Source organism: Olea europaea, unplaced genomic scaffold, assembly GCF_002742605.1.
Source record: "Olea europaea var. sylvestris unplaced genomic scaffold, O_europaea_v1 scaffold1976, whole genome shotgun sequence".
In the NCBI taxonomy this organism is placed as follows: Eukaryota; Viridiplantae; Streptophyta; class Magnoliopsida; order Lamiales; family Oleaceae; genus Olea; species Olea europaea.
In genome coordinates, this window is record NW_019237618.1 from 89,815 (window position 1) to 102,195 (window position 12,381).

Consider the following 12,381-nt stretch of genomic DNA (forward strand, 5'->3'; position numbering starts at 1 on the left):
TCAGAACACTAATGGTTTGAGGTGGAGTTAAGATTTGATGAGGAAATAATGTGCATATAAGAAATGGCAACTAAGTGGAATTCCCTGTGAACATGTCATTTCTAGTATACTATCAATGAGAATAGACAAATGAATTTGTAGATGAATATTACAAGAAAGGGGTATAGCTAAGAGCATACAGTCATAGTTATAAAACCCGGCCAGGAAAGACCGGTCGGGCCGAAAAATCGGTGACTCGAGCCCCTAACCGGGCTGGGTAGAATATTTGCATAGGTATGCAATTGACTCGGTAAAAAAAAAATGCATATTAATTATTCCACCAAAAAATACTTTTGAAAAGTTTAGTGATGATGAAGAAATATATTATAATTCAGTGACCATTTGAGAACACGACTGATTTTAGTTGGACAACGTTCACGACGTTGACATGCCACATAGGATTTTTGTTGGTTGTATCAAAGCTATTTTAATAATCTCTTGTTTGGTGGGGATTAAAATCAGCTTTTAGTTGAATTTAAAAAAAAATAATAAATTGTGTGATTGAAAGTTGTGGATTTAATGAATTATGTGGTTGAACTTAGTTGTTATTTTGACTTAAATTAAAATTAAAATTTTAATTTTCCCCAAACATAAACAAAATCTATCTGAACAATGGATGAGTATCCCATTGGGAAGTTGAGTGATTATGGAGAAAAATTTTGAAGTTCAGTGACTAAGTAGTAACATAGGAAAATGACCAATTAACTTGCAATAACACAATCTAGTAATTTACCAAACAAGGAAAAGGAATATTCCAAAATAATTAATAAACCCTATATTGTCGACAACTATTTATCACACCCACGAACCCTTTAGGACCTCCATCCTCTGCATTTTGTACTTTGTCCCAGAAAGTTGAAAACCATAATTTTTCAAACCGACGCTCTCTCGACATTCCACCTCTCCATTTCCATATAACTTTATAGAAGAAAAAGAAAAAACTGCCAAATTCTATACCGAAAAATAGTTACAAGAAATGAGAGGAAGATTTTCTTCAAAGAAAGGAATTGCCAAAAATGGTGGAATAGTAATAGAAAAAGTTGATGAAATAAATCAAGAACCCCATCTCTCAGGTGCTTATATTCGTAGCCTTGTCAAACAATTGACCTCTTCAAGATTAACCAAAGATTCTGCACACCCTAAATTGCAAGAAATTTTAGAGGGAGAAGGGATTTCAAGGACAAAAATGGCAGATCATGAATTTAGTGAAAGAGTACAATATTCTCCTCAATAGCATAAAAAACAAGTTAGGAGGAGAATCCCCATTGGCAGGCCTTATCAAGAAAGGCTTCTAAATATGGCTGAGGCCAGGAGAGAAATTGTCACTGCTCTTAAGTTTCATAGGGCTGCTACGAAGCAAGACAGCGAGAAGCAGCAAAAGCAAAATTCCCAACTTTCTTTAAAACAAGAATCATTACAGAAAAACGCGGCATTAGTTACGGATTTTTCCAGCTTTGATATCAATTTCTCCGATTCATCAGAGTTTTGCCCTCCCTATAATCCCTACACTTGGGGTTTGTCTCCAATTATACCACCAGTACTTGTCCAAGAAAATATGAATTTTCCACTCCCAAACCAAACATTAGGCCTGAATCTTAATTTTCACGATTTCAAAAACTTGGACATCATTGCTTATCACAGCACCAACAACTCATCGATCTATTCATACTCATTTCCATCTTCTTCTTCTTCTTCGCTGACACTTTTGACCCCGGAAGTAATTCCTTCCATGGCTGCAACATCACAGGAGGGTCCTTCTTCTGTGGTGGCTACTGATGTTGCAGACTTAGGTTTGCGTCCAGCAATGAATGATAATGAAATGGCGGAGATAAGATCAATTGGAGAACAGCATCAAATGGAGTTCAATGATTCACTGAATTTAGTCAATTCAGCCTGGTGCTTCAAGTTCTTGAATGCCATGGAAATTGGTCCAGAGGAAAAATCAGAAGAATATGGGGCCTCTCCATTTGATGTGGTCATGGAGTTTCCAGCCTGGTTGAATGCAAATGAAAGCTGCCTGCAAAATCTGAATGATTATTATTCTGATGAACACCTGCAAGATTCTGCTTTACCATGGTAAGAATTAACAGAATTATATATGTTATTCTATAATATTTTTTGTTTCTTCTTTCATTAGAATGAATAGTACTTCATTTATTTTTAATTTTTAATTCATATTCTTAATTTTACAAAATCTTGGTTTTTTTTTTTTTTTTTTTTTTTTTTGGGGGTAATGGAAAAGTTTTAACATGACAGAACATATAAATATCATTATGAAATCATACAGCATTTTTTGGTATGCCTGCCACTTGCTAATTAACAAAATAAAATATAAACAATTATTTTGTCAAATAATTTTTTCTTTGCTACTTTAGCCCCTGTTTGATTTAGCTAAAAAAATTGATAAAAATCTAAATTAAAGTTAACTATTAAAATCACTAAGAAAAACCCACTGAAGAAAACAATCACTCCACGTGTATATACTTTGTAACTTAGATATTTTCGTATAGTTAATAATTCTAAATTTTTGACGCGCTCTTGTCGTTTTAATTTCTTTTTATTATTGTTTAAATTATCTGTTATTGACATCGTTACTTTGGTTTAAAACATGCAGCATGGACATCGAGGAAATTGACGGAATGTATGGGGACTGGTTAGCCTGAGAAAGATTGATTGGATTTTGCTGATCAAATTTCTGGCCTTCCCCTACAAATATTAATTTATTTCCAATTTTCTCTCCTAAAAATTAAGTTTTTCTACAAAAATTTTAATGAACAATAAATAAAAGGAAAGAAGGAGAAATATTATATTCCTCTGATTTATGTTCATTAGAATTTTGATATTCTTAAATTTGTAGTATTTCCTTTGTTTTTTAGTTACACAATTACATTTTCTATGCCCTTTGGAGTCCTCAATACTTTGAAATTGAACAAATAAGAAAGTATAATTCTGACTCACTCCTTTCATGACATAGAGATACATTCATTTATCTTTTTATATAAACAGGGACAGTATATCTTTTAAAATATCACTTGCCAACGTTATTGGATATAATCCTACATTTCATTCAATTGCATCAACATAATTGTGTTCTTGATTTTACATTAATTATACTGTATAAAGAAATTGCAATTTTATGTACAACGTAATATATATATATTTACACATGTAAGAATGATACATATTAAGGACGATTGAGAAAGTTTAATATATTTACTTGAAATCCTTATCATTTATTTTAGAATAGCAGATGAAGATGATCTTAGTCAATGTGTTAAAAATCCTAGATCATTACCATTAAATGAAAAGAAAGAGAGAGAGAGAGAAACTTCTCCGAACTCATCATTTATTATTATTATTATTATTATTATTATTATTATTATTATTATTATTATTATTATTATTATATCGATCATACATATGCCATCCTAGGCATCATTTATTTACTATGACCAACAAATTAAAAAAAATGCAGAAACCTATACAATGTGACTGTATGTACAAATTTGTTTAAATGATATATAAGCCATTGATAGAAGTGTTCAAAGTAGTGTTTGGGGTCGCTGCATAGTTGATCCTGACAGGATCTCCTTTTGTCTCCTGAATTAAGTTGCTTCCTTTGTTTCTCCTTCCAAGCACAACTTTAAATTTGTCCCTTTACTTGTAACAATCAACGTTTCGTCCATTGTAACTTGCACAATTAATCACATCACTTTTTTAACTCTCTTCGCTCACGATCGAGTCATGGGACCTTCTTCAACGATCAGTGGGTCTTTGCTCAGATTTGTATTCGTTGCTTGTATCACATTACTTTACAACACTTCCGGTGACTTACAAACAAGGAACACCAATCCTTAAACAATATTGAGCTTTATGAGATTTTAATATGACTCACACGGTGACTTACAATAAGGAGCATCAATCCTTAGACTATTGAGTTTTTACAGGAACTCAAAACGACCCACATGCTTAGAGAAATGATTTTAAAATGAAATTATCTCTTAATAAATGATACAAATGAATTAAGTACTAAGAGAAACTAACACTTCAAAAAATAAATGGTAACTCAAGTGTTATATTAAAGAAGAAATAAAGGCAATGTTAGTTCAAAAATTTTCTCAAAATATATCTCTTTAATAATGAATAATGATAATAAATTAAGTACCAAAAAAGAGATGTTGAACTTTGACAAATATTATGATTTTACAAGTTTTATTCAATAAATCAAAGTTTTTATACAGAGAAGCAAAATAAACGATACAATTAATGATGGCAAAAAAACCTGTCCCGCCCTGTCCCAGCAGGGCCCAGCCTCGAATGGGGCAAAAAAACCCACCCCGATGGGTTGGCGGGGCATGATGGGGCTCCCCGTCGCGGGGCGTGGGATGGAGGTGCCCTGCCTCGTGAATTTTTTTTTTTTTACATTTTTAAAATTTCAAGTTATATTATTTTTAGATAATAAAATACAAATGTAAAATTTTAATTAATTACAAAAGAAATAAAATTTAGTGAAAACGTAATTTTATTTGAAATTGTTTAATTTTTAACATTGTTTATTTCAAGTGTTTACTTTGAATTTTAAAATTTTGAATTTAAATTTTATTCTCTAATAATAATATAATTTAAAATTAAAAAAAATTAAACGGGGCGACAAATGGGGCGGGGCGAGGGTGGGACGTCGCAGGGCGCCTACCGCCCTGCCCCGAACCTGCCCCACTGTCATCCCTAGATACAATTTAAGTTCAAAGCTTTTCTTCAAAATATATCTCTTCCATGAATGGTAGAAATAAGTCATATACATAGAGAGAGATGAAAAACTTTGACAATAATGATGATTAAGGAGTTTGAATCAATTAAAGTTTTTTTATCACTACTACCTTAAAAGAGTGAATCCTCCGAGTACTGTTCATTCGAGACGTATTTTCCTTTCCCATCTTACCCTTAAATGGACTGTTCAATAAAGAGGCCAATTGTGGAAAAGAGAAGAAGGGCAATATGGATATTTCCGTCATCTTTTCCGTTTTTGGTCTCTGTGTAGGAGAGTTTTCAGCGAAATTTTTGACTGACCTCTCTCACCAGTGGGTCCCAAGTGACTGAAAGAAGGTATACGTATTTTAAACACTTGCTCCGTGACACGTACAAGAGAAGATAGGGCAAACATGTAGCCAAATAGCCCCAAAAGGTGGGCTCAAAAGTCCCCAAAAAAAAAAAAAAAAAAAAAAAAAAAATTAAATCCAACCAGTACCATCTTTCCATGAGGCTTCAACAAACTAATCAAGGCTAAAAGGGGATGACTAGCAGATACAGTATCGATGATCCCATCCAACGTCCCAGCAGCAACCTGAACAGAAACAATTGTAGAGATTAATTTGGTTTCATGTCTCAGCAGAATATATATATATATATATATATATATATATATAAAAGGATGGAGAGTCTTGCTTCGTAACACGTACAAGAGAAGGTAGAGCAAATATATAGTCAAATAGTCGAAAAAGGCGTTCTCAAAAGTTACTTTTTTTTTCTCGACTCTCTTAAAAGAGGGAATCATGCCTACACTATTCATTTAGGAAGCATTTTCTTTTCCCATCTTACCCTTAATTTGACTGTTCATTTCCAAACAACAAATCCCTGCTATCTCCCTACTATATTAAAAGAAAAAATTCCCCATTTACTATTCATTTATGAAGATTTACAACAAAAAAGGATACACACACACACACCCACCTACTACAATAAAAGAGGGAATGTAGCAAGCGCTATTCATTTAAGACGTATTTTGTGTTTTCCTATTTTACCTTTGAATATTCCATAATATCCCACTTCACTTCTGAAATCACTACTAATGATCTTTCTACACGTGTGTGGTGCTGCTGTTTTGCCTAATTTGAATTTTTACGTCAAAAAAAAAAAATTAGTTGACGTCATACCACATAATATTTTTTTTTATAAAAATTGTGGCGAAAAAATAATAAACATTAATATATAATTGATTTTTTTTAAAGAATACACATTTTTTAACACACGTTTGATTTACATTTAACTATTTTCGATATTCATTTAGATCATTCAATGTGTCTATGATATAGTTCTCGAAATAAGTTCCGACAGAATATAGAAGACTTATGTATTCAACTACCGTACAATCGTCGATGAATTTATAAAGTTAACTTGTTATCGAAATTCTTAATTTTTTAAATGATGTGTGTTTTGATATTAAAATTTTTTTTAAGTTTATTAGGAAATTTTCTAAATGACGTCAAAAATTATTGTTGCGAAAAAATAATAAATATTAATAAAATAATTGATTTTTTTTTTTAAAAAAAGACGAGTTATACGCATTTTTTAATACACACGTTTGATGTACGTTCAACTATTTTCGATATTCATTTAGATCGTTCGATGTGTTTATGATATTATTTTCAAAATTAGTTTTGAGAGAATATAGAAGACTTATGGTAGATTTTTATATTAAAAAAAATTAAATAAATCACCTAGTGAAAAAAAAATTGACAAAAAAAAAAAAAAAAAAAACTCAATAGTGCAACTCCGCACACCATGGAGCATGCCAGGAGAATTTGCTCCGTGTGATGCACGGAGTTGCTCCGTCAAGCATTTATTTATTTTTTTAAGATGATGCTCAATGTTAAATTTTTCTTTTTTTCATTCGATGATTGATTTTTTTTGTGTCAAATTTTTTTTTTTTTACTAGGTAATTTATTTAGGTTTTTTTATTTTTATTTTTATTTTTTTTTTATTTTTTATAAAAATCTATCATAAATCTTCTATATTCTCTCAAAATTCATTTCGAGAACTATATAATAGATACATCGAACGATATAAATGAATATCGAAAATAGTTAAACGTACATCAAATGTGTGTATTAAAAAATACGTATAACTCGTCCTTTTTTCTTTAAAAAAATCAATTATTTTATTAATGTTTATTATTTTTTCGCGACAATTTTCTCAATATAATTTCCTTTTTTCCTTTGTGATTGATATATTTTTTATACAAATCTATTTTAAACTTATATAACATGACACGGAGTATATTAAATCATGTATATTGTTTATTTCCTAAAAGTAGTTGTGATAAATCAAAGTAAAACTTAACACAATATTGAAAAAATTTAATACTCAATCAAAAAGATGTTGATTAGTTTATTTGACAATACTGAATATTTTAGATATATAAATTTTGGACGATTAAATTCAAATATATCAAAATTTGGTGATTAAATAAAAATCTCAACCCCATTTAAGTGATAAAATATTATATTGTGGCTCAACTTGTGTTTGGCTCCATTAATTTTTTTCTCTTTTATTTTCAATCGCAGAATCTTCCATGAAATAATATTATACTTAAATTAAACAAATTCATTAAATCGATTGGATATTGAACAATAAAAAAAATATTCGATTAATTACATGATTTAATTATAATGAATATAGTTATCATCAAATAAGTCCTTTATATGTAAAATAACCACTCAAACTAAAATAATGCTTGATATATAAATTATGAGCTCCAATAATTTGAATTTTTAATCCATGCATCAAGGAAACATTCATCCTATCCCCAAAAAAAACATTTCTACTATAGCAACACAAAATTGAGGCTAACTAATTTTTTATCTTAATATTTTAACATCTGAAAATTTTTTATGTATAAAAGAAATTCGATTGTTTTTGGAAATTTTTTTCTTATTGTTACTTTTTCCTCTCGATCAATTAATTTTTTAAATAATCTAATAAAATTTTTAACGTCATTTAGAAAATTTCCTAATAAACTTTTAATTTTTTTTTAATGTCAAAAGTGTGTCATATATGAAGATTATATTTCTATTTATCATTTTAAACAATTAATCAAATTTGTAGATTTATTGAGAGAACTAAATATATATTTTGACACGTTAATAACTTAATATTACCTAAAAAATGACATAGCCCGTACATTGCACGGATGGAAAACTAGTATGAAGAAACAAATAAAATGAATGCAAAAGAAAACTCAAAGAATTCCCAAAACAAAAATATCTCGCTTTGATGCTCTTGAATCTCTTATAAAGAATGAAAGATTGATGATATTTATAGAGTTCAAAATGTCAAAAAAATTTGTAATTTCGGATGACTTGTTCGGTCGATCGCCTCTTGTCTGGATGATCAATACAACCATTTGTAAAGTAAAAATCAGAGGTCAGAAAGGTCAAATTTTGGACCGTTGAAATTTTTTGATCGATCGCTCCTTTTAGCCAATTGATTGTCAACAGTTTTTAGCCTTTTCCATTTTGGTCTCGTTTGACCCGATTTGAAGGCATGAACTTTTGGAAGGTACTTTTAACTAATTTTTCAAGATAAAAATATATTTTTCAAGTCAAAAATATCCTTTAAAAAATTATTTTTACATTTGATCAAAACGTTGCATTCAAATGACTTTTAATGCTCTAAAAATTATTTTTAATGCATAGAAGAATTTTGAGCTTAAACATTTATTGCCAAATATTAAAGTGTTAGTACTTTTACATTTTGTCTAAGAGATCAAATCTTTGATCTTCTTTCGAAGATCAACTCTTAAATTCTTTGATCTTTACTTCCTTCATAAGTCTGATTTATGATGATAGCTTTTGATCTTTTGACGATAATGATCAACTTTTCATAGTATGCTTTGAAAAACTATAATCACTTAAATTCAACTTGTTAGTAAACAAGATTAACTTATTTGTTATAATCAAAACTTTAAGATTATACTCAACAATAGGCCAACAGCCATGACAAAAACCGAATTGACTTCGGCATGATCGGCTAATCTCAGAAGTTCCCTAGTAAGCAAGCATCAATAATAAATAATTCGAACAAGCATTACATATAAGCCAAGTAATTTTTAGGACCTGCTTTAATCTAAATTGTACCTTATTTTATTATTATTCCTTATAAATGATAAGTATTCCCACATATGAATAAGATTATTTCAAAATAATAGTACATATAAATCGATTAATAGAATTGGCTTTTGCTTAGTGAATGCCATTGCTTTTATAAGAGGATATTGATTTTAGGGAAAAATTCATAAAAAGAGATTAAGTATGGCACATTTCAAAATTAAGAAACAAAGTTTCAAATTTCAAAAATCAGATATTTTAAAATTTTATCTATAGAATAATTTATTAAACTTATATTTTGCTAATTAAATATATTGAAGTCACAATTCTACATAAATTGGTCATGGTTATCTAATTAATTAGTATAGATTAATTTTCAATCACAACTTATCAAATTATTAGTCACAACTTATTTCTCTATCACAAATCAAAAATTTTATAGGTTATAGATTATTTTTTGATCACAAATCAAAAATTTCATAGAGAAATAAGTTGTGACTAATAATTCGTTGATCATAGAATCAAAACTTTTATTTGTCACAATTCATTTATTCATTGCAAATTAGTAGATTAACTAGTCACAATTAATTATTCAGATACAACCTAATCAATTGTGAGTCATAGTTACAATTTTTAGGTCACATATTACAAATTAACCAATTATTAATCACAATCAATCAAATAATTTGTTACAAGCATTTAACCCCATTTCATCCTATCCACGACCACCAAAACCACCATCACTATCATCATTATCGCCGTCGCCCCCACATGACAGCTTGTCAACACCACAGCACACCAACATATTCATCCCCACAACAGAGCGCTATTGCTACCGAAGCCACCACGATCATCGCCGCAATAACCACCACCACAATCCGTCGTCACAGTGACCACCACAAGCACCATCAATCGCCACCGCAACCATTAGCTCCACCACACAAATTAGGGATTCACCACCACAGCAACCAAACAAAACCGAATCCAAAGAATTGCACGACCGTTGCCGCAGAGACCACTACTACCATAAGTCATCATCACAATCCGTCGCCACAACAACCACCACCATCACCATCAGTCACCACCGCAACCACACGAATTAGGGATTGGTCAACCATTACCACCATCACCTCACCATCACAGCCACCAAACAAAATTGTATCCAAAGAATTGCATACTAGATCTGCAGGTTGTCTTCAATTCACCGATGCTCGAAAATGACCAAAACAGCGCACTGATGGAGAGAACAGATACCAGATCTATGGGGTGTTTTCAATTCTTCGGTGCCCAAAAACAATCAGAACTGCGGGTTGTTTTCACTTCAGTAGTGCTCGAACTTGTTGCCACCACTATTCGGTGGTGCCTAAACCCCACGCAGATCAAAGGAACAGTGTTGAGGTGTTGCTGTGAACGACAATGTAGTGCCTTGCTGCAGCGGCCAATGATGTTTAATTGGCGGCAATGGGCAGTGTTAGCGGCTTCAATGAAGAGAGACGGGGTGAGATCAAGATATAGAGAGAGAAAGGAGGGGGAAAATGATTAGAATTTGTGATGAAAATTGTATATTTAATATTTAAAAATGAAATATCTGATTTGTGAAATGTGAAACTTCCCACCTAATTTGAGAACGTAGATCTTTAAAGGTGGGGTGGGGTGTAATTTCCTCGTGTTTTTATTTTCATTTTAACAAAGTAGTCTTGAGAATGCTTGCTGTCCAGTTCTATAGCTTTGTGATGAGAAGGAATTATAAGAGAGTTTGTTTGGGCTAATTTCAATATTTATAAATAAAAAGGTAATTACATTTCTCCATACATAGTTATATATATTGGTAATGGGTTGATAAATAAATCTAAGACTTCTCATCTATTTATTATTCATTTAATCTTAAATGGAATAAATTACTACCTAGAAATTAATCATGTAACAAATTATGTAAACAAAATGCATCAAATAAACAAAACAAGAAATTTAAAATGGTATATTAGTAAACTTGGCCTATTTGAATTTAATCAAATAAGTGAGGCACAGTGCTTAATTACAATATGGGAATAAGCCACTGGTAGAGTCAAGTGGAACAAATTTATTTTAATTTTTAATTTTTATTGGACTGATACATTGAAAAAGAAATTCCACTATAGAAAATCGAAGAAAAATTTCCCCTTAGCCGAGACCTGTTCCCTCCATCCGCCCCTGTTAGCTGACTTAAACGAATAAGGGACCATAAATATATCTACACACAGACACATATTCATATTTTTATATTTGTCCGTAGGGGTTTCATGTAAATAAGAATTAAAATAAATAACCATTATTCTCAAGTTTTAGGCGGCCTCATCATGACAAGAAATTTGAATTCAATCCTCAAAATAAGAGTAAAATAATATAAAGTCAAATGCCTTGTCAAGGAGATGTAAAATAAGCAAATTCTTTACTTTTCACCTAATGACAGTTAATTAGGCATATCTGTGATAATTAACTGGTTAGATCTCTTATTTATCCTTATTGAATTAAATTGGTCTTACTAGCCTACTAAATGCCCATAATTTGTTATATAGATTAAATTACACAAAGTACTTAATAAGAAGAGGAAACATTTCAACTCGATGTTTAGGTTTAATTCAAAAGTAAGCATGATCATAAGTACATAATAAAATTATAAGCATATTATTAATAAATTAAGAGGTCCATCAACCATCTAGGACATCCAAGGCACATTCCACTGCAAAAACGGCATTAGCCCTGACAACATTAAACCAATGAATTAAATGTTAAATGTAAAGCAATGTAATTACATATAATAATCGCGTAAAGAGACTGTGGTGTTACAAATCCTTATATCCTAAAAGTAATTTTCGTCCTTGATATTAAAACTTGACAAATAAATGTTGATACTTCATGAAAATCTCATATCCCAAGTTGCCTCTTCCACACCATATTCCCTCTGAAATACTTTTACTAGCATTATTGTTTTCCTTATAAGTTCCTTATAAACTCGATAAGATCTTGATTGGTACCTCTTCACAAGTCAAATCCTTTTGGAGCTCTAATGACATGTAGCTTAGGATGTGAGAGAGAACATACTTTCCCCAACTTGAAACACGAAACATGTTGTGCACCCCTGACAATGCTAGTGGTAATGCAATAAGATAGTTCACCTACCTTTTACAATATCTCAAAAGGTTCAACAATACGAGGACTTAGTTTTTCTTTCATCCCAAATCTCATTAAATCCTTCCTTCATAGGCACAGCCCTTAAAAGGACCATCTTACATTATTCAAATTCTAAAGGCTTTCATATTTTGCCAGCATAGCTTTTCTGCCTACTTTGTGCAATTTTCATTCGTTGCTAGATTTTCTCAGCAACCTCGGCCATTTGTTGGATAATCTCCGGCTCAATAATTTTCTTTCTCCAACCTAGTCCAACGGACATATAATCAACTTTTACTACCACACATTTTCT

General features: G+C 30.9%; 1 protein-coding gene across 1 annotated transcript; it reads left to right on the forward strand.

Moving 5' to 3' along the window:
• The first annotated feature begins 353 nt into the window (after positions 1–353).
• LOC111379361 lies at positions 354–2,939 on the forward strand. The gene is made up of 2 exons (XM_023002719.1): positions 354–2,115; positions 2,654–2,939. Exons 1-2 carry the CDS (start codon positions 1,337–1,339, stop codon positions 2,700–2,702), a joined length of 828 nt encoding a protein of 275 aa, XP_022858487.1. The 5' UTR covers positions 354–1,336; the 3' UTR covers positions 2,703–2,939.
• The last annotated feature ends 9,442 nt before the right edge of the window (positions 2,940–12,381 follow it).

Coding starts and splice junctions, on each gene's coding strand:
- LOC111379361 (XM_023002719.1), top strand. CDS start 1,337: ATGGCTGAGGCCAGGAGAGAAATTGTCACTGCTCTTAAGTTTCATAGG. Junction 2,116..2,653: donor CAAGATTCTGCTTTACCATG/GTAAGAATTAAC, acceptor TAAAACATGCAG/CATGGACATCGAGGAAATTG.